The sequence below is a fragment of the Haliaeetus albicilla genome, chromosome 25 (assembly GCF_947461875.1).
Source record: "Haliaeetus albicilla chromosome 25, bHalAlb1.1, whole genome shotgun sequence".
Taxonomy (NCBI): Eukaryota; Metazoa; Chordata; class Aves; order Accipitriformes; family Accipitridae; genus Haliaeetus; species Haliaeetus albicilla.
This window is the reverse complement of record NC_091507.1, coordinates 23,894,913-23,921,206: the sequence shown is the minus strand read 5'-3', so window position 1 is coordinate 23,921,206 and position 26,294 is coordinate 23,894,913. Positions and strand designations below refer to the sequence as shown.

Genomic DNA, 26,294 nt, shown 5'->3' with positions numbered 1-26,294 from the left:
TAGTGTAATGCAGTAGCTCTGAAGAAACCTGAGGCTAAGTTGCTTTACTAAAATTGGCCCACTTCAAAGGGGGGAAGGGGAAGAGTTAAATTCTATTTTTTAAATCCTTTGAAGGCTTTGAAGACTAAAAGGATTCTGAGCTCCCAATCATTAATGTATTCCTCTTCTAGAAAAAGTTGTTTGGAGTCACTCAGTTTATTCAGACAATGAAACAGTTTGCAGTCACTTTGCAAGAAGCTCCAACAGGAAAGAACTTAGCAAAAACATGAATAATTAGATTAATATGAACAAAGCTTTATCTGATAAGGTATCTGATAAGCATCCAAAAAGAACAAAATAGTATTTCTAAATAGATGCCTGAACACTGCAGTGCCAAAGCTTTAGAAGTAATTTATAGCTGACCATTTGCATAAAGCTGCTTTTATCAATAAAGCTTTGCTTTGGCTACATAGAGTAGATTGTATCTTGTGTTATTGAGAGAGAGTTTGGGCCAAATATTTCTTACCTTAAACTCCCGAGTGTTGTAGTTCAGTGGGCTAGATCTTTCTTGGTTGATAGAGGTAAACTAGGGGTGAATATCTACTGCATCAAACTCGTACATGAATCAGGAAGGCAGGATTTGGCCTCTTATAAATTCATGATTTCTGGCTTAGTCAGATTTTGATGACATCATATCATTCTGGTAACGTGAATTTGTCATGTTTTCTTTAAGCAAGTGTAATCTTGACTCTAATAGTAAAATTAATTAGATAACAGCTCTTTTGAAACTATAGGTGTTTTATGTCCAACTGTTTTTTTGATTATTTTTCTTTGCGTTGTTTAATATTGCACCTTTATGTAGAAGATGGAACAATCTTAGTAAATAATGGCTGTTAAGATCACAAGATACCCCTATTTTTTCATTGTTTGCTTGCTTAAGCCATTGCTATATGAGAAATGAGATGTAGCATTGTTTTTTCATTCTCATTTTAGATAAAAGTACCTTTAAGAGTCAAAATAGTATTGTCAGTAGTGTTTATTTTTAGACTCGATGCTGTAAAATGTGCGAGGAAGTTCATGTATTAAGCAGTATATAATCCTGGGTTAAGAGTTATTGTAAATAACTAAAAGGGGAAATCCCTCCCCTTTGGAGTCACTGAGAGTTTCAGTAAGGCTGGGGTTTCACCCCAATATGTAGGGGGAGTTGTTAGGTTGTAATTCTGTGGTGTTTAATGCCGTCCTCAGAGGGAGCTTGAGCTCAGAAACTTAAATGTATGTTCTTGCAAACATGACTGCTAGGGCATCGTATGAAGACAAATAGCTGGCTACTTTCTAATGAACCTGTATACAGCTAGGATCTAAGTAGCAAGCCATCTAAATCTATGTAGGGAGGGATCTGAGTGAATATGTCTCCCACCCTATCTGCATGTGGATCATGATGGATAGAGACAGAAGCAATTCCTGAAAGGTAAGATCATTTTTCAAGATTGAGCAGGGGAAGCATGTCAGAAATGGAGAGAGTCTTGAAAGGGCAAGTTGAGGCTTTTTGATTGACAACAACTACTCCCATGTGTTCATTATATTCAGAAGCTGATTTGTATCAGCAGATACTTGACCAAAATTTCCAAGATTTCTGTTAACTTGGTGTGTTTCAAAAGAACTGCAGAACTTTATCTTGATGATGATGTGTAATGCAGAGAGATTAGAGATTTGAAGTTTTATTCTTAATTTGCTCTTGATTTTTTTTTTTTTTTTGCTGTGTGCAGGTAGAGTTCATTACTGTAAGCATTGCTTTTCTGGCATGTGAATTTTAGCCTCATAATAAGAGTATGTACTAGCTTTTCTAGCACATTAAGTTTAGCCTCATAGTTACAGTAGGTGGTACCTTAGTGATTACTCTTGCAACCAAAGTGAAAAAGAGGGCAAAGAAGAGAGCTGACAATGGTGATAGATCAGCTTGTAAACAGTCTTCAACTCTGGTGAAAAAAGCAGACAAAAAGAGAGAACAGAAAGACAACAAAGAAAAAATGTGGGAAAAAGTCTTACTGAAAAAAGTGGAAAGACCTACTTTTATTATTTTGGACCAATTGCTTCATGTTAGCATTCATATTCCAAAGCTGTAGTGTATATATAACAATAGAAGAACGTCTTTGTGTAGTATGTCTATCTAAGATACTCAAACATACTGTCATTAAAAACCATGTCATTACATTTGTATATGTATATTAGAAATACAGCTTAAGGCTACTTAACTCTAGAAAATGGTTTCAGAAATGATGGTGGGTTTGGCAGCTGTTCAACTTGATGTCACCATTTTCAATTTAAACAAGATTGCTAGTTCTCCTAATTGATTGTACGGTTACGGCTTTTGGTAGTGTAGGCAAACTGATACAGTGCTCTCAGTATTGCAAGGTGATTCTGACAGACGTTTTTTTAGTCCTCCCTTGTAATGTCACCCAGCATTTGTAGGTTGAATTATACTGCTTATAAATAAGCTGTATGTGTAAAACTAAACAACTTCAAGCTGGGGAAAGTGTTAATATACACATTTATGCAGAAGCTGGACTGTGGTCAGGGAGTGCATTTTGTGTTGCATTGTCAGACTGCTGTTCCCAGATGTGTAAAACTTTCCTTCCTCCCACAGAACAATGACATGCACTGCAGTGTGTGCTCTCTGCCTGTGCTGTTTCTCCCACTCCTTAAAAAGCAGTGAAACCCCTCCGCAACGATAGCTGTAGATCAGTTAACAGAACGGATGTATCTTCTTTCACAGTTTTTCAGTGCAGGTGCCCTCTTCACTGTCAATAACACAACTTTCCATTAATTTCATGTATAAAGTAGTAATTTTAGTGAAGTGATTGAATTTCTCATTGAAGTCTGAACTGATCAGAACCACTTTGCTTGATCGCTGAGGAAATCATTCCCCACTCTAAATTATAAGGTTGGTCTTCAAAAAGGGCTTAAAAATTACAGTATGGTTAAGTGAATGGTATAGAAAAGATCCCAATAGACAATCTTCAGAGGCATTAAGTGCAAAGCCTTATGTCTGATTTTTCTGTGTGTTTCCAGTCGTCATCTTTTCTAACAAGCACTAATACATTGTGTGGAAAATGGTGATAATTCTAGCATCATCCATATTGATCCCTGCTCTTCCTTTCCCTCATGCAGAAGAGCTCAAGATGAGAATTTTCAAGACTTTGAGTGGCCAGTTACCAAAACTTTCCCCAATTCAGCATACTTACAGGCAGCCTCTTTGTTTTCTAACTGCTGTGGATATAAAGCCAGGAAGACATTGCATGTTTCCATGCCCTCTGTCTTTCTTTCCTTTCCTTTTATCTTTGGATACCATTTTTTTTCCCAATCATTAGATTATTTTCTCACTTAAAATGCAACAGAAAGAAATATCAATCTTGAAAAGAACTTAACAGTTTTCCATACCTGTGCCATTTGTCTACAAACGTAGCTGCGGCAGTCTGATGATACAAGGTAAATTCATAGAGATAAGTTGTTTTTATAATTAGTCCCACATAACTGGAAAAATAGACATTTTAGGAGTGTTCCAGTCCTCTGATGTTCCATGCTCTTTCCTTGTATTCAAGCCTGATAGATCACTTCTTTCCTCGTAGATGTTCACTTTGATTTAAACTTTCAGCACCCCCATAAAGCCCAGCTGTGTCCATAAAAATTGACAGAGGTGGTTACACAGTACCGTTCTGATCCCTTTGCTTCACAAATTGGCTGTTGTTGATCTCTGTGTCTGATGACTAGAGGAAAATCCAAACAAGTGTTAGACTTGTCTTACAAAATTGGTTGGATCTAAATACTGTGAATGAAATAACTAGATCTGGAAGCGTTACATCAGATTCTCCCATGGGTGGTAGTCCTGCTAAAATAATAGTTTCTATGTGAGGTGCCAAATTACATCACTTTATCAAACTGCCGTTAGACTTTGTGTGCTGAAACTCAGCATTTGTACCAGAATTCTCAGTCTTGCCCCAATGAAGTCTAGTGTTGAGGCTCCATGATCTTCACTGTTGAGGATCAACTTTGTTTTAAAATCCTGCTGACAGACTAAAGCTCCAGGCAATCAGGAAAGTGGCATTCAATGCATTTAAATTCAGGAGGAAGGTCGACATCAGACTCAGAGGTTCCTCAGCTGTGTTTCACTTTTCCATTGTGGGAGGTGTGGGCACAGGAGGAGAGAAAAGCTGTATAGGAGATGTTAGGCTTACCGTCCCTGCAGCTGAATGGCCACGAGGGTCAAGTCCTTCTAATTCTTCTTGGCTGAAACCCTTCTTAATTCTTCTGCGCAAATAGGGAAATCATACTGGGTGAGACTTCTGAACTTCAAAATCCTTCTCAAATGCTAGCGACGGTTTTGCTGGGGCTCCTTTGAGTTGTGAGTTTCCAGTACCATTTCCAGAATTCAGGCAATTCTGTGTAATGGCCAGAGAGAAGCCGGAGCAGGTGCTGCCCTGCGTGGGCAGGGGGGACGGGAGGGAGGCAGGACCCTCACCCTCCTGGCACATCCCTGCAGTACCCTCCAGGGCTGGGTATGGCCATGGGAATGGGGACAGGCCAAGGCCAGGCTGGAATGTTGGCCCGTGTTGGGGGGTCTGTGGCTGGACACAGGCATGGCTGACCCCAGCTCGGGCCAGCACCAAGGCTCAGTGCCTGAGCTCAGAGCCGCTCCTGAAACAAGGGGGTCCCAACAAGGCTTCTTGCACATCCCAGGCAGCGAAACCCTTGAGAGGGACAGAGGGCATTCAAGGCACCCACATGAAACGTGAAAGATCCTTCATCAATTTTTAATGAGAGTTAGGGAAAATCTAATTTTTTCCCACATTATCAATGAACAGCTAAATCTTCAAAGTTCTCTATTAATTGCTCTCCTTTGCATATGTATATTTTCTTCAATGTGTGTATTTTCTTTAGCATATTGCCTGTAAACTTGTACTTAATTAACACTTCCAAGATACAGCAGCTTTTGTGGCAACTATTAAGCTAATGATTTGTTGTTTGTCTGTCACCCCTAAGATTTTTCTGCCATGGATCTTTTAGCATTAAGTTCTTAGTAAAGGCATGAGTGAAGAAGAGGAAAAACCTGTATCAGTCTCCCACTTCTTTTTCCTTTCCCAACCTGTTTTTTAGCTTGCATTAAATCATGCAGATAACTTATCACTTGTTTCTACTTTCTTTATGTTCATTTTCCTGTACTTAGCACTGACCGACCACCCTACCAAGATACTAACTGAGACCTTAAAAAATTAGAAGCGCCTTTGATATTTTGCAGAGGATAAGGAATTTTAAAGACTGGATGACTATGTTTGGGTGATTCTGAAAGGCAGTGTCTGAAATTTATCATGTTGCTATTATCTTACTTCAACATATTCCTTTTGTAATGAATGCTAAGTAGAAAGTTAATTTTCAGATTATTTACTGGAATTATTCTAGAAAAAACTTTATTTTGCCAAAAATAACTCTGGTGCACTCTGAGAAAAAGTTATTTGTCTTTGGGTATCCAAGCTAAATTCAATTTTGTATCTAATACAATTGATTTTTTTTTTTCCCCTGCTTGTAAACATTTTGCATAACAGCTGAGGGGTTTAGAGGTAAAGCTTAGATTATTGTGAAATAAGATTTTATGGTACATTTTCTGGAGTCAGAATTTTAAAAATATTTCTTAGAGGTTCAAAGGCAATGTGTTTTTTTTACTTTCTTATATCTCAGATGTCTCAAAGTAATACACCTTGAATTTGTGTGTGCACGCACATATATAGACATACCAAATGTATTTACACTCACCTTTTTTTCCATTTCTCTGCTTCTTCCATGTTCTCTCTTCCAAACGTCTCTTAAATTGGAAACAAACATTCAAGTTCTGGTTGAACAAGTAAATCTGTATTTTTTTAGTACTGTGCAAATTTTCCTGTCCTAACTTGATTACATGCAGTACATTCCTTTTCTCCAAAAAGCTTGCATTTTAAATATATTAACACTTACAAGACAATGGGATACATGTAGTGCAAGCTGTGTGTATTAGCATGCCTGGACAGCAAAGGACCATTGGGGTGTAAAGACTTTTCAAGCATGCTCAACAAACTTTCTAAACAGTGGAGTAATGTGAAGATCCAGTTACGCAGTTTCAAACACAGATTTCAAAAACAGAGGGAGTTAACTCTCAGTTAATTTTGCTGGAAATTATTTTAGTACAAAAAGTGAAAATAGTTTGGTTTGGTGGTTTGTTTTTTTTTTAAAAGTACATGGTAGCAAATAACATAAAAATCATACACTTCCATCAGTTTACATCTTCCTGATATGATTTACTTGCATTTCAGCTGTCTAGTGAAAAGCTTTAACTGTAAATGCTTGATTCTTAGCTGTCCTCATACAATACTACTGTGAAAATCTGATTCGCAACCAGTAGTACTATTGTAAGGACAAGATCTGTAGATGCCGAATGAAATGAGGCAATTTCATTTACTTAGATTCCAGTGAGGTCTGACAGCTAAATGACACCAGCTAGTTATTAGGAAGGTAATGGAGAGAGGAGAAGCAGATACATTTGTCTGAGATTCTGGAGCAGGTTTAAACTTGCTTCAGTGAGTTTTTTATCTATGTAACCTGGAATAATTTCAATATCAAAAGAATTGTCTAAATTTTCTCTGTTGTCTTTTGCTTTTGTTTTGTTTTGTTTACTTTTGCTGCATGCCATTTATTCTTTTCCTGTTTAACCCTGTATTTACTGATGTCTGAATTTTTCCAGTGATTTTTTTTTTTTTGAGGTTGAGCATTCTTTACTGCATGTATAACATATGCATATTCCAGCAAAATGCACTTTCACATTGTTCTCTTTAATGTGTTTTTCCCTGCTCTCGTAAGTTCAGCCTCCACTTCCCTTTTATTTCAACTGGTAACTGTCTTTACCCCAGTACTCTTACCTTCTTTAATTTTCCTTTGTTCTCCTCATTCATGCAGGCTTTCTGAGTAAATAGGGTTCATGAGATTATTCAACTTGTTTTATTCTTCCCCCCCCCCCCCCTCCGAAATGAACAGGAATTGAACCAAAAGGAACATATTTTTTTTTTCCTCCTTAGGTCTCTTTTTCTTGTCCTATTTTTTTGTTGAAATTTGTGTTCCATTAATCTCATGGAGAATGATCTTCAAGCATCAGTGACACTTCAAAGAAGGAGGAGTTGAGAGGCAACACCAGTAAATGGCTGATGTGTGTGATTTGTTATGCTGGATAGTAATCATGACTAACTTAGTTTTGTTGAGCTTGGACACCAGAAAATATATGTTGTATTAAGATACATCTTCATGTTTTAAAATGATACTGATAAACCAGAACTAATTTTATCTAATTCTAACGTAACATTTTACAATACATGTTTTCAGATGCTTCAGAGATCGAAAAATACAACAGGGCATAACTAAGTTTGGGTTTTTTTGCATCCAGTGTTGATTTTTTAAAGTGTTACTCTGTGGTCTAATTCATCTCATTTTTCTTACTCATGTACTTCACTTCTGTTCAGCTAAGTTTTTAGGCTTAGTCTGTTGTATTTTAGGCTTAGTCTCTCATGTTTTAATGAAAATTAGATGGAACCCTAAGCAGCCTATTAGCGTACAGAAGCTAATAAATTTTTCAGTATTTTTTAACTGGGTGGGTATGATGACTGGACCATGCAGACTAAAAAACTTCCTCCCTAAGATCATCACTGTGCACCTTACTATTCAGGAAATAACTAACAATAGTGTCAGTGTTAAAGTTAATATTATACAGTGTCTTTCTGAAAATTGACTGCATTTCCTGTGTCTTAAAACCCCTCTTTCTGAGATGTTTGTGGATAGTGTCCTACAAGATACATTACTAGGAGGTTAGCATTTCAATTACAGAAGATATAATCAGGATCACAGCTTAGGTTTTCAAAACAAAACTGAAATATTCGTGTGTGTCATCTGCTTTATTTTGCAAATTAAGTGGTTATTTTTCTATTTGCAGATACCTACACCTCATGCATAAGGTATACCTCTATGTTATTAACTTTATTTCACAATATTTGTTTTGAGTATCTGGCTGTGCAGTTGAATTCAGGGTTCATTACATACACACCTGCACACTTGCCTTCTAATTACATGTCAAGATATCCCAAACAGTAGTTTTCTACTTGAAAGCAGAGGTATTTTAGCTTTGGATTTTGATGTTTAATTTATTTATTCCAGTTTTGACATTAGCTGCTTTTGACATTACTGTTTTATTCCCAAAGGATCCTTTAAGAAAGTATAGCTCCAATTATGTTTAATAATCATTAATTTACATGAAATCCAAGAATAATTTTTTATTTAACAAAGTAAAGGTGGTAAAGTAAGTCTGAGACTTAGCTCAGTGTCTTGGTCCCAAGTGGACGTGTTATTTGTCTGGCTTTCAGAATAAATGCTATAGAAATTCTGCTTTGTTCAAGAGTGTAAATCTGAAACTCATATTCCTCTGGGTATTTTCTTTCATTTGATGTTAACAATCCCCTCTTCATTGTATTATTCTTCATACATATTGATTGAATAGTGGCAGAGTATGTACAGCACTCCACTGGCAGACTCTCAGAGGTAAAGAAATCATTCATTACAATTACCTCGCTTCTCAACAACTGTTCTTCTGTCCGTCATAATTCTAACAAGCCGAAGATATAGAACTGACTGTGTAAATGAACAAATATGTTTTTTCAGGAGTAAATTTAATGTTTAGAGTGGTACAGTAGAGCTACGGCACTCCTCCTTGTATTTCTGTATTGTCCTAAAGGAACTCAGATATCTGGTGATCTTTGGTGTTTTACATTCTCTTGGTGCCAATGAGCAGTTCAGAACAGAAAAAATCACATCAGACCATATAAAACCACTTCGACTTTTGCCTTTTTATAGCCCTAGTGAGTTTACTTCTGCATGTTTAGTTTTAATCCACAAACTTGCATTTACTTCATTTGACTTGGCATGATACCATTTGCTATTTCTTTGATTGAGAGAGGCTTTGTCTTTCTTGTCTGCTTTGGGGTGAGCATGATATGGAAACACATGCAGAAAATAAGAGGAGAATAATCTCTCTGTGGCATGAAAGATAAAGAGGAGGAGGCAGGAAAAAATGAAATCTGTTTAATCCAAGAGAAAGAAACAAACTTGGTAATAAAGAGCACTGGGATCTATAGAGTCTGCTGAAGACAGAACATATATCTGTCTTAGTTTTAACTGAAAACTAAACATACTATAAACATTGTTTGGAATAATTTGCTTGAAATTGAGAAAGAAAATGCAAAAATAATTATAATATGAACCAGATGACTTTCCAGTTTGTTGTGAATTCTGTTGATGAGCATCTTATACCTTAAAGTTTCTTGGCCAAGTTCAACCTTTTGTTAGAAAAAAGAAATCTCCAGAGATCTGTGGAAGTTATATATATATTGAGGTTAAATTTGGTCCTCTGTTGAAGAGATTCAGTGCTGACTGTTTAGGCAGCCCACCAGTATTTCATGTCAGACTGAAAATGGATGTAGTTCCAAGGGATGAAATTGCCGTAGAAACCCTGGCTTAAAAGTAGACGTGATTACTCACTTACAAAAATGGTAGAGGAGTTCATTTGGCTTTTAGTTTAAGTACAAGATATGTCTCTGCACTTTACTAGGATGCTAATCATCTCATGTGTGGAGGGAGATTCAGTGGATTCAGCTCCTGAAACCACTTAGCTATTACATTACATAAATCTAGAGTGATAATATAGTTCTGCAATTTATATTTCAAAAGTCACTCTTAGAATCATCTTGATACAATTACTGTAGATGAATTTCCAGTCAGGAATGGGTCATTTAAGAAATTGCTATTGGCCTACGGAAGCCCCAGTCATTGAACCCAGCTCATTTCAACTTAATGTTAGATCTGAGATGATACCTCTCACCGTTGTTTGAACTTACTGTCTTCACTGAGCTCCCTGAGCTAGCCTGATTTTTTCACTGCACTGGAGTAACTTGATAGGTACTGTAGCCAGCTCTCTCTGGAAAGTCAGGCAAGGTCAACCCAAAGTGTAGCATAGTTTTCTTCCCATAGTTCTTTCATTAATCATATCTCAAAGTGACCTCTACACAGGTTAAAGAGTGATGGTGTCAGGTTAGTGCCATTCACAGTTCCCTTTGATTCCTGCTGGATTTGCACATGGATTTTTTTGTAGTTAAAATATAACTACTCAAACTGAGTTTTGTCTAAAGCCTACAAGTAACCAATAGAAGTCTTCTGAATATGTTAAATGACAAGAAGATGTTAGGATCTCAGTTTTATACAGCTCCAAAAAACGGCAGCTCCAACAGTCTGACTTCTAAAATTATTTTATGCAATATAATGCAGGACAGAACAGTGCAGGAATATCTTGTACTGAATCACCCATCACCCAGATGATCGTTGGAACTTGTTTATTCTACGTATAGGTCTTGTCTATCTCCACTTAGTTTATGACACATCTCTTGGCACCATGGCACAAAGTGTTACTGCTGCAGCTTAGTAGAGTACAAATAAATCATATGAAGCTTGATGTACTTAGTGGTTGATACCAAAAGTAAACAAAAATAGTTACAAGTGTAGTTTCAATAGTTTCAAGTCACCTTTGATTGGCAGCCAACAGATGTAAAATACTTTGGGGATGCTTAATGATTTTCACAGATACATTAGCCTATCTAACCAGGGAAGGCCGTATTTTGTCAGATCTGTGCAAACAGCACTCTGGATCAGACAAGGAGACACGTGGGGAGAGCTGAATGGGAGTAGTTCAGAGTATTTCAAGGAAGAAACATGTATGAGGTTCGGTGTTTCCTGACACGCCATTTTGGACTTGATGATCTTAAAGGTCTTTCCCAATCTAAATGATTCTATGACTTTGGTCTGTGACCCGTCTGTGCTAGTAAGGCCTCTGCTTACCTGATCTGAAGTTTCAACATTTCTTGAATAGTAGTAATATGGGTGAGAAAAATTGTTAGAACAAATCCAGTTTGCGCAAAGAACTATGCAAATCAAGAAAGTCCTCTGAAATAAAAAACTTAGTAGAAATTTTCTGCTGACTAAAATGATGGAAAAGGGCACCAAAGCAATGTAGAAATACCATTTGACAAACAAACTGCATTCTTAACGATAATTACAGAGAAGTGTAATTTATGGCTTATGACAAATGCTGGCACCTTCTAATTTCTGCTTCAATCTCTATGAAATTTTAACATAACCGAATCATTAAATGGGTAGAAATCAGTTTACCAAGCTGGTGTTGCAGCTTAGTATTAAACTTACACAGTAATTGCAGTGTTTATTTTGACGCTGGTACACTGATGCCAGTTTTCATGATGTGTTTTGTTCACTCAAGATGAGGATTATGAAGACTAAGAACAATGCTAATCACTTGTAAAAAAAAAAATATCTGTGGCCTTTCACAGTAAAAATGGATAATGAAAATGATACTTTTAAATAGGAAAATAATTTATTTAGTGGAATAATTCATTGGAAAACAATTGGAGACTGTCTTATGTCATTAAAATTTTCCAGTAATGAATACTGGACCTTCTTTCATATGTTTTTCTGTTGAAATCATTGTTCGCTTGGGCTTTATTTTCTATCACTTTCCTGTCCCAAATCCAGATAGGTTAAAACTGCTACTGCTAGAGAGTGTACATTTTTATCCTAATATTTCTGAGTATTTCTTTGGGTTTGCTTCTGTATAAGTTATGTCTTTGGTTTCAGGTGCAGCTAGAGAAATCAGATTCGCTGTTAGAGATGTATCTGTACTTTCTTGTACCTGCAGTCCTTTCCTCATTTCCATCATGCTCTGAGGATTGCTGTCCCACTATATTTTCATCTCCATGACGTATATTTGCCATATTTCCAGACCTAATCCCCTGTTTAAAGAGGATTCCTCAACCAGGTAGCAATTAAGAGAAATGGAGCAGCATCTAATAAAATATGTACTATGCTGAACTTAACTTCAGTGAGTATGTTATGGAGTTAGGTTGGTCCTTAAGTCAAAACTGGAACAGATGGGAACATCTTAACAAATTCAATGGTTCTGTAGTTTACTCTGGAGCCTGTTTTTTAAACGTGCAATTATAATCTTCTCCAATCTCTTCCCATTCCACCTTGCCTTATATCTTAGGGGGAAAAAAAGGGCTACTCTGAGGTATATTTTACTCGGCTATCATTTTTTTTCTGTGCTTTTAAAATTTAATTTAATTTAATTTTATATTATTTTATTTTATTTTATTTAGAAAACAATTTATTTGGATACAAATCTAGCCTGCCTACATAACTAAATTGCACAAACTGCAAATCCCTATGTGTAAACACAGTGTGGATTTTAGCAGTAAGACTCAACAGGGATTCTCTTTGTCCTATTTGGATGCACAAACCGTCAAAGTACTGAAGTAAATCTGCAAATTCTCTTGATTTAGGAAGGCCAGTTCCTTTAATACAGTGTAACTTCAGTGTAACTTCAGCACATAAGTAACCTGCTTAGATGCAGCCCTTGAGTTGAGTTTTCAATGTGCAACCTGTAAAGTTTACTACAGGTTTGCTGAGCATACAGCTTATGGATCTTTAGTAGTTTCTGCCTTAGGAGAGGCAATGGAAGACACCATGGGAGATTTAATGTCGGAAGTAGTTCATTTGTGAGCTTTTATCTGGCATGATTTTAGTGGGAGGGCTGAGAAGATGCGAGAAGCACACACACATACGTATCTATCCTATTCCTGTTTTGGCAGTCCTGGAACGCACCTGGGACAGGGAGAGGCAAGGCAGGTCTTGCTGAGCTTGGGAGAGCAGCAGTGAATTCTCCGTAACTGAGCCCTGTCTTCAGCGTCGTGTAGCTTGCTGGCTGTGCAAAAAGCAGGACCCTCTCCTTACGTTAAGGGGATGGCCACTAATGATTGCGGCTGGTTGATTGCTAAATAGATAACATACATAAATACATATGTATTTACTCCATTTAAAGTAGAAAGAAGAATATTCTTGCTTTGTAGAACAAGTGGGTAAAGTTAGGTACCGCACCAACTCATATTCTTGTATTGGTGTGAGACTTTCTTAGCCCGTAATGGGTAAATAATTGTTATTGATTAATTAATTATATTAATCCTCCATAAAATTGTCTCATTCCTGTGAAAATACTGTATATTTCGCAGTATTTCAAAAGTCACTAGAGTGACTAGTGTCTTAAGGGGCCTTAACTTTTTTTGGCAAAGTTAAAGGGCTTTAAAGGGATCTTACTCTTCAGAATTACTTGTTTAGTATACATACCTGAATAGACATGGCCATGCCTGCATGTAGGGGAAGAAGAGGGCTTCTTGTAAATCAGCTGGTCTGAAACTGATCCATGAACTACAGTCAGTGTTTATATGAAACAATTTGAAGTATATTATCAACATTTTAACTGGATACTGCTGAAAGTTACAGAGCATTTTTAAAATGTTGGATCTGATACTGTGGCTCTTAACCCAGTAAGCTTTATTTAATGAATCAGCATTTTAAAAGTAGCAAATGCTGGTGGAGAAGTGCCTTGAGGCTCATAAACTTAATGGCATCTACCCCGCAAGTACTGCCAAAGTAAGTCTGAATACAGGAATACAAAATTACTCTTGGTTGTAGGAGCAAAGTTCAAACACAATTTCTGAAGCATTTCAGGACAGGGGTTGGACCAGTTTGCACTTGCAGGCAGACTGACTTACTTTCTTTACATGTTCAGCAGTGCTCAATATTTGCTACTTTTTTATCATCATCGTGCTCCTTATTTAATGTATATTCAACTTCAAAATTATGCTTGTAAAGTGATAGTTCACAGAATTACGATCTCCTAAGTGCATCTGTCCTATAAAATACTGTATGATATGAGTCAGAGAAACAGCACTACAAGGTATACTGCCTTTATTATTTCTTCTCATGTCACCAGAGGTGTGAAAAATTCTGAGTCACTTCTGTTGTGCATTCATTTTTTTCTTTAGTGGAATTATCCTAGATTTACATTTTTATGTAATTGTAGGAACAGATGGCTTGAGTCTCTGATTTAAACCTGTTCCACGGGAATATCAGTATAATTTTAAAAAAAAAAGTGTACCTGAGCTTAGCCTAAACACAGTTGGCATTTTGAGAGTAAAGACCAAGCTGTATTTCTTTGCTTTCCATTTGAATATATCCACTGCCTGTAAAAACTTAGGTTCTTCATAGTACAAGTACACTTACAGAACTATTTGAAATTTTGTCTTAGGTAAATGTCAAGATAAAACTATTTACTGAGCAACACACAGGCTAATATAAGCTTTCTGTGCTGAAACCAGTTTACAAAAGACATATCTTAACGTGATTTTCTTAGTTTAGAAAAATAAAAGTGAGAGCTGTGTTCTGGCTATCACCAAATCTGTCTGCAGTGTTAAATTTATTAATTTTGTGCTGATACTTTACCTCTTGACATTAACAAAGTTATTCCTATTTTTGAAATGCTCATTTTGGTGCTTTATTGCACTAGTCATGAGCAGAAATCTGTGGTCTTAAATGGTTAGCAGTAACTTCAGCTCAGTGCTACTGCGTAGCATGGTTCAAAGGATGTAAAATTTGTTCAGATTGGAATAGGTTTAAAAGCTGGAGGAAAAAGGAAAAAAAAAGCAGTAAAACATGCCCCTTTTCCCTCAGAGAAAAACATTACCATGTTCTGTAAATGTGGTTTACTTCATTGATGTCAACTGTTTTGCTTTGTCTTTATCTCATTCCTGTTTACATATCAAACAGTGCTAAGTGCAAGGCAGCTTTTCCTCGCTAAGCAGAATACATTGTCCTCTCATATTCACATGAGAGATCTAAAGAAATAAAAATACTTGTTGTAATTTCTTATTCTGTGGCTTTGCAAATAAGTAGAGATTAGTGGAATTTATTTTTGAAAGATAATGTCTTTGCTTTATACACTCTATACCCTTCATCCCAGCGGTTTATGAAACATTTGTGAATCTATGAAGTCACTCATTCTCAGTCTAGCAAAACAGTCCTTAAGTTCGATGTTTAGTTATACCTAAATTAAACCTTGGGATTTAGCAAGTAGTCACAGGAATAGCTAACCTTTTAGAAAAAATTGGTGTATTTCAGAGAAAGGCTTCACAAATATTTAATGTGAGGACAGTAAACTGACCTAGTTGTAAGAAAACTGGTTTATAAATGGTTATATTTTGACTGGAACTAACACATATTTGAGGTACTATAATTTCCACCTTAGCTTAAAGTACAAATTAACTGATCTGATAATGTTGAATTTTCAGTGATGACCATTATGCTTAATCAGGGTTACTACCCTGAGCTGGATGGTAAGGAGGGATGGGGACTGCAAAGGCAACAGCCACACACTTCTCACATGATTGTGCAGGTACATGGTTCATTGAGCAGCACTAATAAGGGGAAGGAAGGGATTTAGCTTGTTAATCCATGCTTCTTAATACAATGTCACATTAAATGACACCCACAACATGCATATTGATTGTGTTAGAGCTGGCACCTGATTATGAAATGCTGCTTCATCCTCCTGTGACATTGGCGCTCTTGAGAATTTTCTAGCAACAAAGCATCAATTAATGAAGATTTTGTAATAAGAAATGTCCAATTAAAACTGGCTTTGTTTTAGACTTTATATAAAGACAGGTAGAGGCAAAAGAGAAGTCTGTGTGACTCATTGCAGAGTGTAGCAGAGACACCTCAGATGGTGCCATGCAAAAAGTACCATAGCTGTGTTGGGGCAGTGGTCCATTTGAGGTAATTAGCCTCACTGTTGTGCTTTCTGTACTACACCTAGGTCATATAGGTATAGGTCAGGAATCTTTGTGTAATGCTGCATTGCATTGTGTAGAAGTAAATGTATGGTAAGGTGATATGCCTAGAAATTACTTAGGCAATGGTTAGGGCAGCTTGAAGTCTAGGTCTCTAATACTACTTATCTCCTGCTGTCTCACTTAAACACCTCATCTGTCTTCCTTTCTTTCATAGTGAATCAAAGCTCAACATAGGGTGTCAACCTATAACTTCTGGTTGTGCTTCATCTTAACATTTATTATGATAGTAAGATTGAACTGAAATCAGTGGGATGAAGCACGGGCTTCAAGTTAGTTATGCATATGTGTTTTGCTGAGTTGGGACAATATACAGTGGTGGAATAAATCATTAATCTACTTCACAGTACATGTAAACCTGGCAAGAAAAGAATCTTCTTTCTTGTCGTTCCAGTGGCCCAAAATCACCAAATATGATGTCATGACGTGCATGGTCTGTGTCTGTTTTTAGAACAATTGCAACGTTTTATAAAAGCTAGCACTGGGAGGATACTTTGCGTTTTTTAATGACCATTTCAATTAAGGTCAAGCTGTAATAAAAGCCTTTACAACACTAGAAGTGTATGAATGCTTCTGACAGGCATATCTGAATCCATTCAGTCTAAGTGATGTGCTCTCCTCTAGGATATAAATACAGTATTTCCTACCAGTTGCCTATAAAGCTGACTTGTGAACCAGTTCATGCAAAGGAAGAGACAAGTCAGTTCTATTTCCTGCCTATATCCATAATTACAAAGAATTTGGATACCTCTGTGTGAGGGGAGAGGTATGCAGAAAATTGTATCAAGGATGAAGATGATGTTTTTAAACAGCCCAATTTCATTTCTCTGTTCTGAATTTCTTTAGCTGGACAACACATAATGGTTTTGGAGAATTACTGCACGACAGGTTTCCACATGACTATAGCACAATACTAAAAAAAAAAAAAAAAAAAGTATGGATTTTTTTTCTTTAAGAACAAAAAAGTTCTGGCTTGTATAAATAAACATGAAGTATCAGGAGCTCTGCTTTAATAGCTATTTTGAATTAGTGAATGAATATTAAGTGGTTTATGTGTATGCCATTTTTATAAAAAAAACAAGGGATTTATAGACAAAATCTAGAATTTCTGATTCATAATATGATCTGCAGTGGCTTGTATTGCATAATTAAGTATTGATACAGAGTCCTGTATTTAGTTTATGTTAAATATTTATTCTTTGCTGCTTCCATGTGAATTCTTTACCCACTAATCTTGAACTCCTGTTAGCAAAATAAATGTACTAGATAGTGTGGTCAATTGTGCTAGAATAGGAGTTGAAGGTATTCTGGTTCTCTAGGAGTTAGCTAAGAGAAGTCCTACAAGTAGCGGAGAAACGACAGTGGGCGAGTGGATAAGAAGAAGAAAGCACACCATAAAAGTTGTAATTCCTCACAGGAACCAGTTACCCTGGTATCTCAGAAAAGAACATATTATGATATTCAGCTCTTCTCATGCGTGGCGGGGGTTTTTTTGGTGTTGTTTTTTTTTTTCCTTTCACCAGCTATAGGAATATAAACAGAGAAAAATAATATTTTCCTTTGCTCTTGGTTTGAAAGGGGCCTCCAGAGATCTGGTCCAATCCTTTCTATCGAGACAGGATCTACTGTGCAGACAGTTTCTTTGAAAAGCTGTTGCAACAGCTACACAAAAGAAACAGAAAACTTAACTGATTCATAAAGTAATGCCAGGACTCTTCTAGCTGTGCTCACATTTGTGTTCCCAGTTCTTACCAGGAAGATGAATCTGTCATTCCTGAATCTTTAAACTTGTGATTTTCTGGCTCAGGACGATATTTGGAATAAGCAAAAGTTTCTGTAGTGACTTTCAGCCCTATCTTTTTTGCTACTTCATACAACATAAGAACTAAGATCTAAATAAAGATTGAATTCATTTAGTGTACATCTTTAGTTGGAAGCCCAGTAGAATAAAAATCTTATCCTCCCTGAATGTTTTTGTGCAAGAAAGAATTATTTTTCAGTCATCCTGCTAGACTTACAAATGAATAGTTTCATGTGGAAGGTATAAACCATTTATTGCCTAGATACGAAATCAAGCTAAGTTGAATTAGTTTGGAGGTGGTGGTGGTCACAGCATGTATCTTGACAATTATTTTGATACAGCTTGCATGGGATATCTTCATAAATTTTGTGAGTTTGACCCTGTGCCACAGCTCTTTCTAAAAGAACTGATGGAAATCTTCTGACTTACCTATAATACTGTTTCTCCAGATATTTTTAAGATGTAAAAAAATTCCTAAAAGAGGTTTCTTTTGATTTCTAGTTCGCAGAAGGTGATCACAGTGTCTGGAAATTTCATGATGGTAAATTGTTCATATCAGTTTTTCTTAAAATTTAAAGTTAATTTCTTTAAAATTTAAGTTTTCTAAATTTTTAAAGAAGAAAGACTGTTCAGAAGTTGATGTCCAAATAGTTATTTCCAAGGTGAGAAGACATTTTCGTCCTCATAAAGTAATAATGCTGTGCTATTTTATCTACTAGATAAACTAGTGAATAGGGTTGCTGACCTAAGCAGAAGAGTTGCAGTGCACAAATATACTCTTCCTATTTTGACTCATCCTTTGGTAGGGCTCTGATGTTTAAGATTGTTCTGATTTTAGAACACTGTCATCTCTTATTTCTAAATAAAACTTACCTGTCCTCAGATATCTTAACGGCTCCAAAAGCCATGTTCAATTTTTGTGTTTTAGGGACTGTTCAAAGGTCAAGGTAATGTCCCCAGCAATTCAAGACCTACCTTTTCTTGGTCTCCCACTCTTCTGGGGCTAAAATTACTGTTTTTATATGAGGTCCAAAAAACTCCCAACATTTCTGAGAAGTAAGTTCAGTGTGTTTCATAGGATCATAGGATAATTCATTTTGGCAGGGACTTCAGGACGTCCCTAGGGCACCACCTGCTCCAAGCAGGGCCAGCTGTGAGATCAGATCGGGTTGTTCAGAGCTTTGTCCAGTCAAGTCTTGAAAACCTCGAAGGATGTTTTTGTCTCTGGAGCCTTCCTTTCCCTGGGCTGAACAAGCCTTGCTCACTCAACAAGCCTCCCACATCATGTCTCCAGCCCTGACCATTGTGGTGGCCTTCCACTGATCTCACTCCAGTTTAGCAATGTCTTCTGTGTATCGTGTGTGCATGCGCAAAGCTGGCTGCAATATGTAGATGTGGTCTAAGAGTGAGTGTTGGGCAGGGGGAAACAACCCCCAGTCTCCTGGCAATGCTCCTGGTGGTGCAGCCCTGGATGCTGCCAGCCGTTTCTGCTGCCAGGGCTCATTGCTGGCTACTGCCCAGCTCACTGCCCTCAGGGCCCCCAGGGCCTTTTCCCCAGAGCTGCTCCTCAGCTCATCAGCCTGTATCATTGCAAGGGTTTATTCCTTCCCACCTGCAGGACTTTGCGCTTGTCTTTGCTGAATTTCATGAAGTTCCTGTTGGCCCATTCCTTCAGCCTGTAAAGGGCAGCCCTACCCTCCAGCATATTTGCTGTTCCCCCCAGTTTGACGTCGTCTGCAAACTTGATAGGAATGCAGTATCAAAATCCAGAAGAAGTGAGCGTTGGAAATTATCTTCGTCTTAGTTCTAGTACAGTACCTTCACATTTTGCATCTCCTTGAAATTGGCTCATTTCTCTAAGATCTGTTTCATGCTCTACCATGCTATTCTTCTGTGTCCCTCAGGTCAGCTGTGTAAAGTAGTGGTATTTCCATGTCTATGGGTTTGGGCCCAAAGGACTGTAGGACCTTCCTCTTTGCAATATGTTTCTCAGTCTTCTGTAGGCTGAACGTTTTTGCTCTAAGTCATTTTTCTGATAGATTTTTCTATTGCTTTCCTCTGGATTTTCTCTAACTGATCCTGATTTCCCTGAAATGGGATGCCCAAAATCACACAGAATACTCCAGTTGAAGCTTTACCATGCTAAGTATTTCATGCCTCTTATATTGGCACATGTAAATAAGGGTGTTACATATGATTCCCGTTTGGCTTAATTCCTTGACAAAATGTGCTTTCATCTGGTCTCTTGACTCTTTCTCTGACCAATAAACTAGGATAAATAACCTTATTCAGCCCCTTGCTTCTGTGTTTTTCTTTTTGTATTCAAGATAGGTCTGCTATTTCTAGTCTCAGCACAGCCCAGAAGCTTCAGAGTACTCTTGAGACCTCAAATGGGTAAATTGTTACGAGTATAAGCAATTAGAAAATGAAGCTTTTTGCTTATAACCAGTTTTTTTACTGAAGAGGTTAACTGTGATCGGTGAAACTCTTATTACCACAAGCAACATTTATTGCACTGAGTTATCAGCTATAATAAAGTTTCAAGACTAACAACTAATTTTGTATTCTCTTTCCCTTATATCAAGCCTGCTATAGCCCAGAAAGTTTTACAACAAAATGCAGGTGCGTCAGCACTCATCCTCTATCAGGAGAGGCATCAAGTAGCAAGCAGGTAGATGCTACCTAAAAAAAAAAAAAATCCCTTCTCTTTCATCATAGGGCTTCATGCTAAATTTTTATGGTGACTTAGAACCACTTAATGATATAATCCCACCAAGAATTCTCTTAATTATCCATGATAGAATGTATTTACTTCAGGAAAGCCCTCTGAAAAGAAGTGTCCGTCTGGCAAAACCACGCTTCCTCTTCCCCTTTAATTGGAACCCAACTTTAACTGTCCTGACAAAAGGGTATTTCTGATGAAGTGGACACAACCTACTAATCTCTTTCAGACAGCTTCACTGTCATAAGTTATGAGTTGAACCACTGTAATGAACCAGATATTTCTGTATGATAAACAGCAATAATGTATATAGGTATGTGGCATAAGGTGGCTGTTCTTCTAGAATACTTGGAACATTTCAAGTGTTGGATTTTACAAATGCAAAGTGGTTAGGTGTTGGGATAGTTTTGATAATGCCTTATTTACTCTGCTAGTGTAATGCCAAAGTTTATAACAATCCTTAGGAAGGCTTGCTACTACAGTGTCCCTGTAGCAAGCCTTGGGATATCTGTGGTCAGCGTTGTGTACCACGGTGGTCTTTCCTCATTTAACAACTACAAACAGTACAGCTCGAAGTACCTGATGATCGTAGTTGTCTAAAGAGTTGATCAGTGCAAAGTACCATTTATTTGGCAACCTTTATTTGCTAGAAATCGGATAAGTTCCCTATGTGACATACATCAACAGTTCATATCTCCCTTGATGCGCTGATAATCACAGTCTCTAGACTTTGATGACTATAGCCAGGAAGTTTATAGATATATTGAATTCTGATCAGAGTGTGAGCCAGCTTTTCAAGATTGGGAGTAAATTCAGGGCCAAAAGGTGATTGTTTTGTATCTTTGCTTTGACTATGCTTCAAAATATCAAGAAAACTTAGTTTTGAAAGCCTGTGATGTTCTTCAGCTTCCCACTGAAAGAAGATGAACCTTCCTGAGTGGACTGTGCTAAGCTTTTCTGCCTTGGCATGAGCTAACTGAGAAGATGCAGCACTTAATTACCTGGGATGTGAAACATGAAGGTTCAGTATAACCTCATGCCCTAGATGCTTTGAACTCACTTTGAAATGGACTGCCTGACACACTGAGTGGGGAAGTTCCAGACCTTTTCTGTGGGTCATGCCAACTATGAGACAGTTATCAGAAAAGGGGTTCCCTCTTCTCAGTTAAATCCCCTAATTGTCAAATTTGGAACTTGTTTATTTTTCTCTCTTCATAGATTTTATAAAAACATAACAGTTCTAATAGGAAAGACAAAATAAAAAGACTTCTTTCACCTTTTGTAATATGATAAGCAATATACTGAAAAATTACCACCGTTGATTTTTTCTTCTAGTCATTTTTTCCTTTTGAGAGACTAGAATAGATGAGATTGCTACAATGCTGGACATTAGAACTGTTAGAAGAAAAATCGGAAAGAAAAAACTATGTAGGTAGTCTCTTTTACATTTCTCAAGAAATTGTCTGATGCAACATTGTGTTCTACTGAAAGTGACTGTACTACAATGACTGATTAGTTCATTATCCTAAAAGAAACCCCAACTTTTTGTGGAACAGTAAAATAAACAGTCACTGATCACATGTCCTTAAAACTTTTGTGTGCTGATAAGCTGTCTGTGGAGAGTACTAGTCCGATGCAAATGTCAACATGGTAGCATTTAAACAAATGGTTAGACAGTCAGTAGAAAGGACTTAATTATTGGAACTGCATACACTGTTTGGTTCAGCAGTTTTACCAGAGATATAAATAACATTTGTCTGAGCAGCTACCTTCAACTAAAAGGCTCAGCTTCAGCCAAAATCTGAGAATCTTTTTCAAAAGCTGCAGTAAGCTAATGTGAATGTGCATTTGTAGAGTGAATTTGCACACAAGAGATATGCAAGTAAGGCTAGTGAAACTATGATAAGTAAGTCCACAATTGGTGTGCAGCCTGCATGCTTCGGATACTATGGAACATCATCTCTGGCCTGTATAGCAGTAGTACCTCTTTTACTAAAATTTTCAGCAACAAAGAATTCAGGAGTCACCAGGTCTGGTTTGTGTTTGGACACAGACTACCTTGTTGGAAACATCCAGGAGCATTACATATACTCTAGTAACAGCATAGGTTTTTATAAATATGATGCCTATAACACTATAGTTTACAATAACAAAAATCTAAGTGAAAATAATAACTAAAAGTTCACAATGGAAACTTTAACCAGTTTAATCCCTCTTCATCACTAGCGATGCAATACCATCCAGGCCACTTGAGTGTCAAAACACAAAAAAATGCACTATAAATATGAGAAAGGCTACACATATTAAAAAAAAGTTTACATTTTACAGAATAATGATGTATCTGCAAGGAAGGAATGTTCCATTATTATTAGGACTTTTGTGCTGTGACAAATCTCTTTCCCATCTTTCCCCTTTCCTTATTTTTGTAGGAGAGGCAATAATTTAAACTTTCTTCTGGAAGCTGGTTCTTAAGCATAAATACGTGATAGTAGTAATATTAATACAAAGAGTGTCTAAGCCCTTTCCATGCTCAGGGCCTTTAAGGTGGAAAGAAGGAGATGCCAGGGAACTGCATGTTTCACATGCAAAAAAAATATAATCATTTATATGTCTGTCTAAATGTCACTAGAATGAACTTAACAACTATAAAATATGATTCTTTTGTCTAGCTAGTATATATTATACCCCCTACTCTGCTACACTGTGTACTTTCTGCATTTTGGAGTTGTATGACATCCATCAACAGTTCCAAGTACTCTATACAATTAATCCATCCTTAACATGCATATGCTTTATATTATAAACATACAACAGTTGAATGTGCATATCTTCAAAGCAATTTTCATATTTCATTAGTCCTTTAATAGTCTGGAAGATGAGTGGGGCTCATGACATGTTATAAAAGGATTTAATTGCTTTTAGACTGGGGAAACATTCTAAATTGAAGTGCATCTTAGAAAATGTCCAACTGCAGCCCTTTCCAAGAGCACCAGCACATCTGCTGATTAAATCTTCAGGAGATTTATGCTGGGAAAGTCAGATTCTCTTCCAACAAGCATGTCCCAGCAGATGCTGCAGTTTACGGATGGGTTGTTGGAGCCACAGGCACCTGGTTTGGCGGGTACCCATTTTGCCCCCTGCTGTATCAGCAAGAAGTGCTTGCGCTGAAGGCAAGAACTGATGCGTGTTGGTTCATATCACAGCTCAGCTCTTCTCCTCCAAAGGAGTGAGTGTTCTGGGTCACTTTGCTGTGCCATGGCCTGCTTTGATACGTGTTGGTAGTATTCATGCACCTTTTTGCTACGATACCACTAGCACTTTTAACTATGCTGAAAAGAGCTGGTTAAATGGGGTTGCTTAAATAAGAGAAGTATGCAATATTCTCTTCATAGGACAGGAAAGAGTATTCCCTGCTTAGTATGCAGAGAGGCAAAGAATTATTTAGGGACAGCACCAGTGAGGAGGCTTTTTTTGCAGAAATGGCCATAAGCTTCCAACTCCTCCAACCATTCAACAATAGGATATTTTGACAGCAGAGTAGCTGCCGCTGTTAATCTCCTAATTACGGATCAAAAATGCCACCAACACATGATGCATAACACTGAACTGGTATAAGCTCATGCAGCAGTTTGGAACAGTGGAAAATTTTCTGCTGGATTAACCTTTATACCAGTAGGTTCTATGCCAGATTCAGTATCAGCTGTATTCTAGCCTCCTTTTGAAACCTACAGACACTGTAAAAAAAAAAAAAAGAAAAAAACTAGAAAGCTGGCATATACTTTGTATCATCTGCTGTAGCTAATTTGACAGCTATGCTATCATTTGTATCTACCTGATTTGCACAAAATTAAGGTTTTTAGTAACCTCAAGGAAATGGTGCAGTGCTCTGGCAGTGATGCTCACAGACCCACGTTCTCAAAGGCTGTGTTAATTCACCGGCTGTAGCCACTGATGTGAGGCTTGTTTGTACTTGAAATATCTGCTGACTGAGTTCTCCTGTGGGTGCAAAAAGTGCTTATGCACCCAGGCACATGGTGTTCTCCCCATCATTCTTCCTCTGGCCACCTCCTGGGGTAACATAAGCCATTATCACTCTAAGGGAGATCCACACTGGTAAATCTGGTATCAATCCACTAAAAACGTGCTCTGCATTTCATCACATATACCTCATAAACCTCATTATCAGTTAGAAAAGTGCAAATACTAAATCATTCTTCCATGTGTTTCCAAAAGCTTCACACATTCACGTAAAAGGCCACCTTTACAAGAGCTACCACCCTAGTTACTACAGCGTTGCCAGACTTTCTGTGGTAATAGGAGTTTTATTTTGAAACCGTGTCTCCTCTATAGTGCAATTAGAATAGGATTGTGAACAAGAATTGTCAGAAATTAAACCAGTATTGTTTCCCGTCTTTATGTGTCAGATCATGGACTGAACATTATTAGAGAGCAGAATAATTGTGGGGAATTTTTGTTGTTGTAATTGTGGTGAAAGGATGAGGGGTGGAGTGTGTGTAAATTGTCCACCTTTGTTGGTGTTGTGATGAGCTTATTTTGATTTAGGTGTGGGGAATTCTTTTGTTGATGTAAGTGACGTTTGTGAAGATTGTAGATTGTGTGATGAATGTGTATTTTAATGATAATGATAATTTAATGATAATGATAAAACAAAACATCTTTTTACATTCTCAGCATGATGTAATTAAAAATCACATCCCACAAGATATTCAGCCGCCTCATTCTTAGTGATCTCAGCTCTATGAAGATGCCTGAGCACTTTTAAAAATCTGGCCTATAGACATATTTTAAGAGGGTCAAAATACACTGCTGTAAAGGTTAAGATTACTGCTCTTCTCAGTAGTCTGTTGTACTATAGCTTTTGATTATTCTATTTTGTGTTACTGCTTTTTATGTTGGTTCTTTTTTTTTTCTTCCCTGAGTTAGCTGCTGCACTAGGTGTCTCTCTTTCTCTCTTCCAATCATTATTTTGGGGCAGGTTTGTAAAATTTCATTTTGCTTCACAGTGTGCAAAGCAGTACAGCTTAAGGGCTATATATACATTTACTACTCTCTGCACTTAGTTACTACGTTGTTCTAAGAGATGCTGAGTATACCTGTCACCCAGGGAGAGAATGATCACCATGGGATCAGGCAGATAAGAGCTGATCTATTCCCTAGCCAGCAGGAGGGGAGTTTAAAGCAGTCAGAGTTATCAGAGGATCTCCTCAAATCTTCCTTCTGAAGGGGAATCTGTGGTAGTGCAAGAAAGGCAAAACTGTCAGTGGTATAAATTAAATCTGAAGTTTTAGCTTACATGTAGGGCTAAAGTTGGCAGGGGGGGAGCCTTAAGCAAAAGCTTAAGGAAAGAAATAAGGAGTATTCTGTCACTGATACTGTTTCCTCCAAAGGCTGAAAAAAATCTGTAATAAACCTCTGGTTAGAAGGGCAAAGCTAGCTTTTACCCTCAAAAGTTTGATTGTGCACCAGCCTTGTAAATACTACATATGCTTTCCTCTGTGCAGGTATCTAAGCCAGACCGTACTGGAAGAGACAGTGTTAACAGCCAACCGTCAAAACAGGGAGAAATTAGCCATACTAAAACAAGCTCTAGGTGCTGTGGGATTCAATAGCCTGGTAAGTTACACAAGCTTATGTTATTCGTGGCTAAAATCACCATATTAGTTAAAAGTGAGTCAAAAGGAACTCTTGCTGATAACCTTTTGTGGGGAAAAGAAGTGCCATTCTGTCTTTCTTTCTGTTCGTTAAGACATTGGAACAATATACAGTACTAGTTCACTCCAGGAAAATTACTGTAATCACTTTTAATTAGATACAGCGCCAACAATGTAAATCTTTTTCATTCTTAAAGATTCACAAAACAGCTTCAAGGTATAATACTCTGAACAATTAAAATTACAGAGAT

General features: G+C 37.3%; 1 protein-coding gene across 3 annotated transcripts in view; it reads left to right on the top strand.

Moving 5' to 3' along the window:
- Nucleotides 1–26,294, top strand: part of MYO16 (myosin XVI) — a 393,194-nt gene that overhangs the window by 236,077 nt on the left and 130,823 nt on the right. For all 3 annotated transcript variants that reach the window (XR_011322146.1, XM_069770289.1, XM_069770288.1), the window contains exon 17: nucleotides 25,894–26,005. Coding sequence is in view for 2 of the 3 variants with exons in the window: in XM_069770289.1 (XP_069626390.1) it covers nucleotides 25,894–26,005 (112 nt within the window). In the remaining variant the exon portion in view is untranslated. The remainder of the gene's footprint in view (nucleotides 1–25,893; nucleotides 26,006–26,294) is intronic.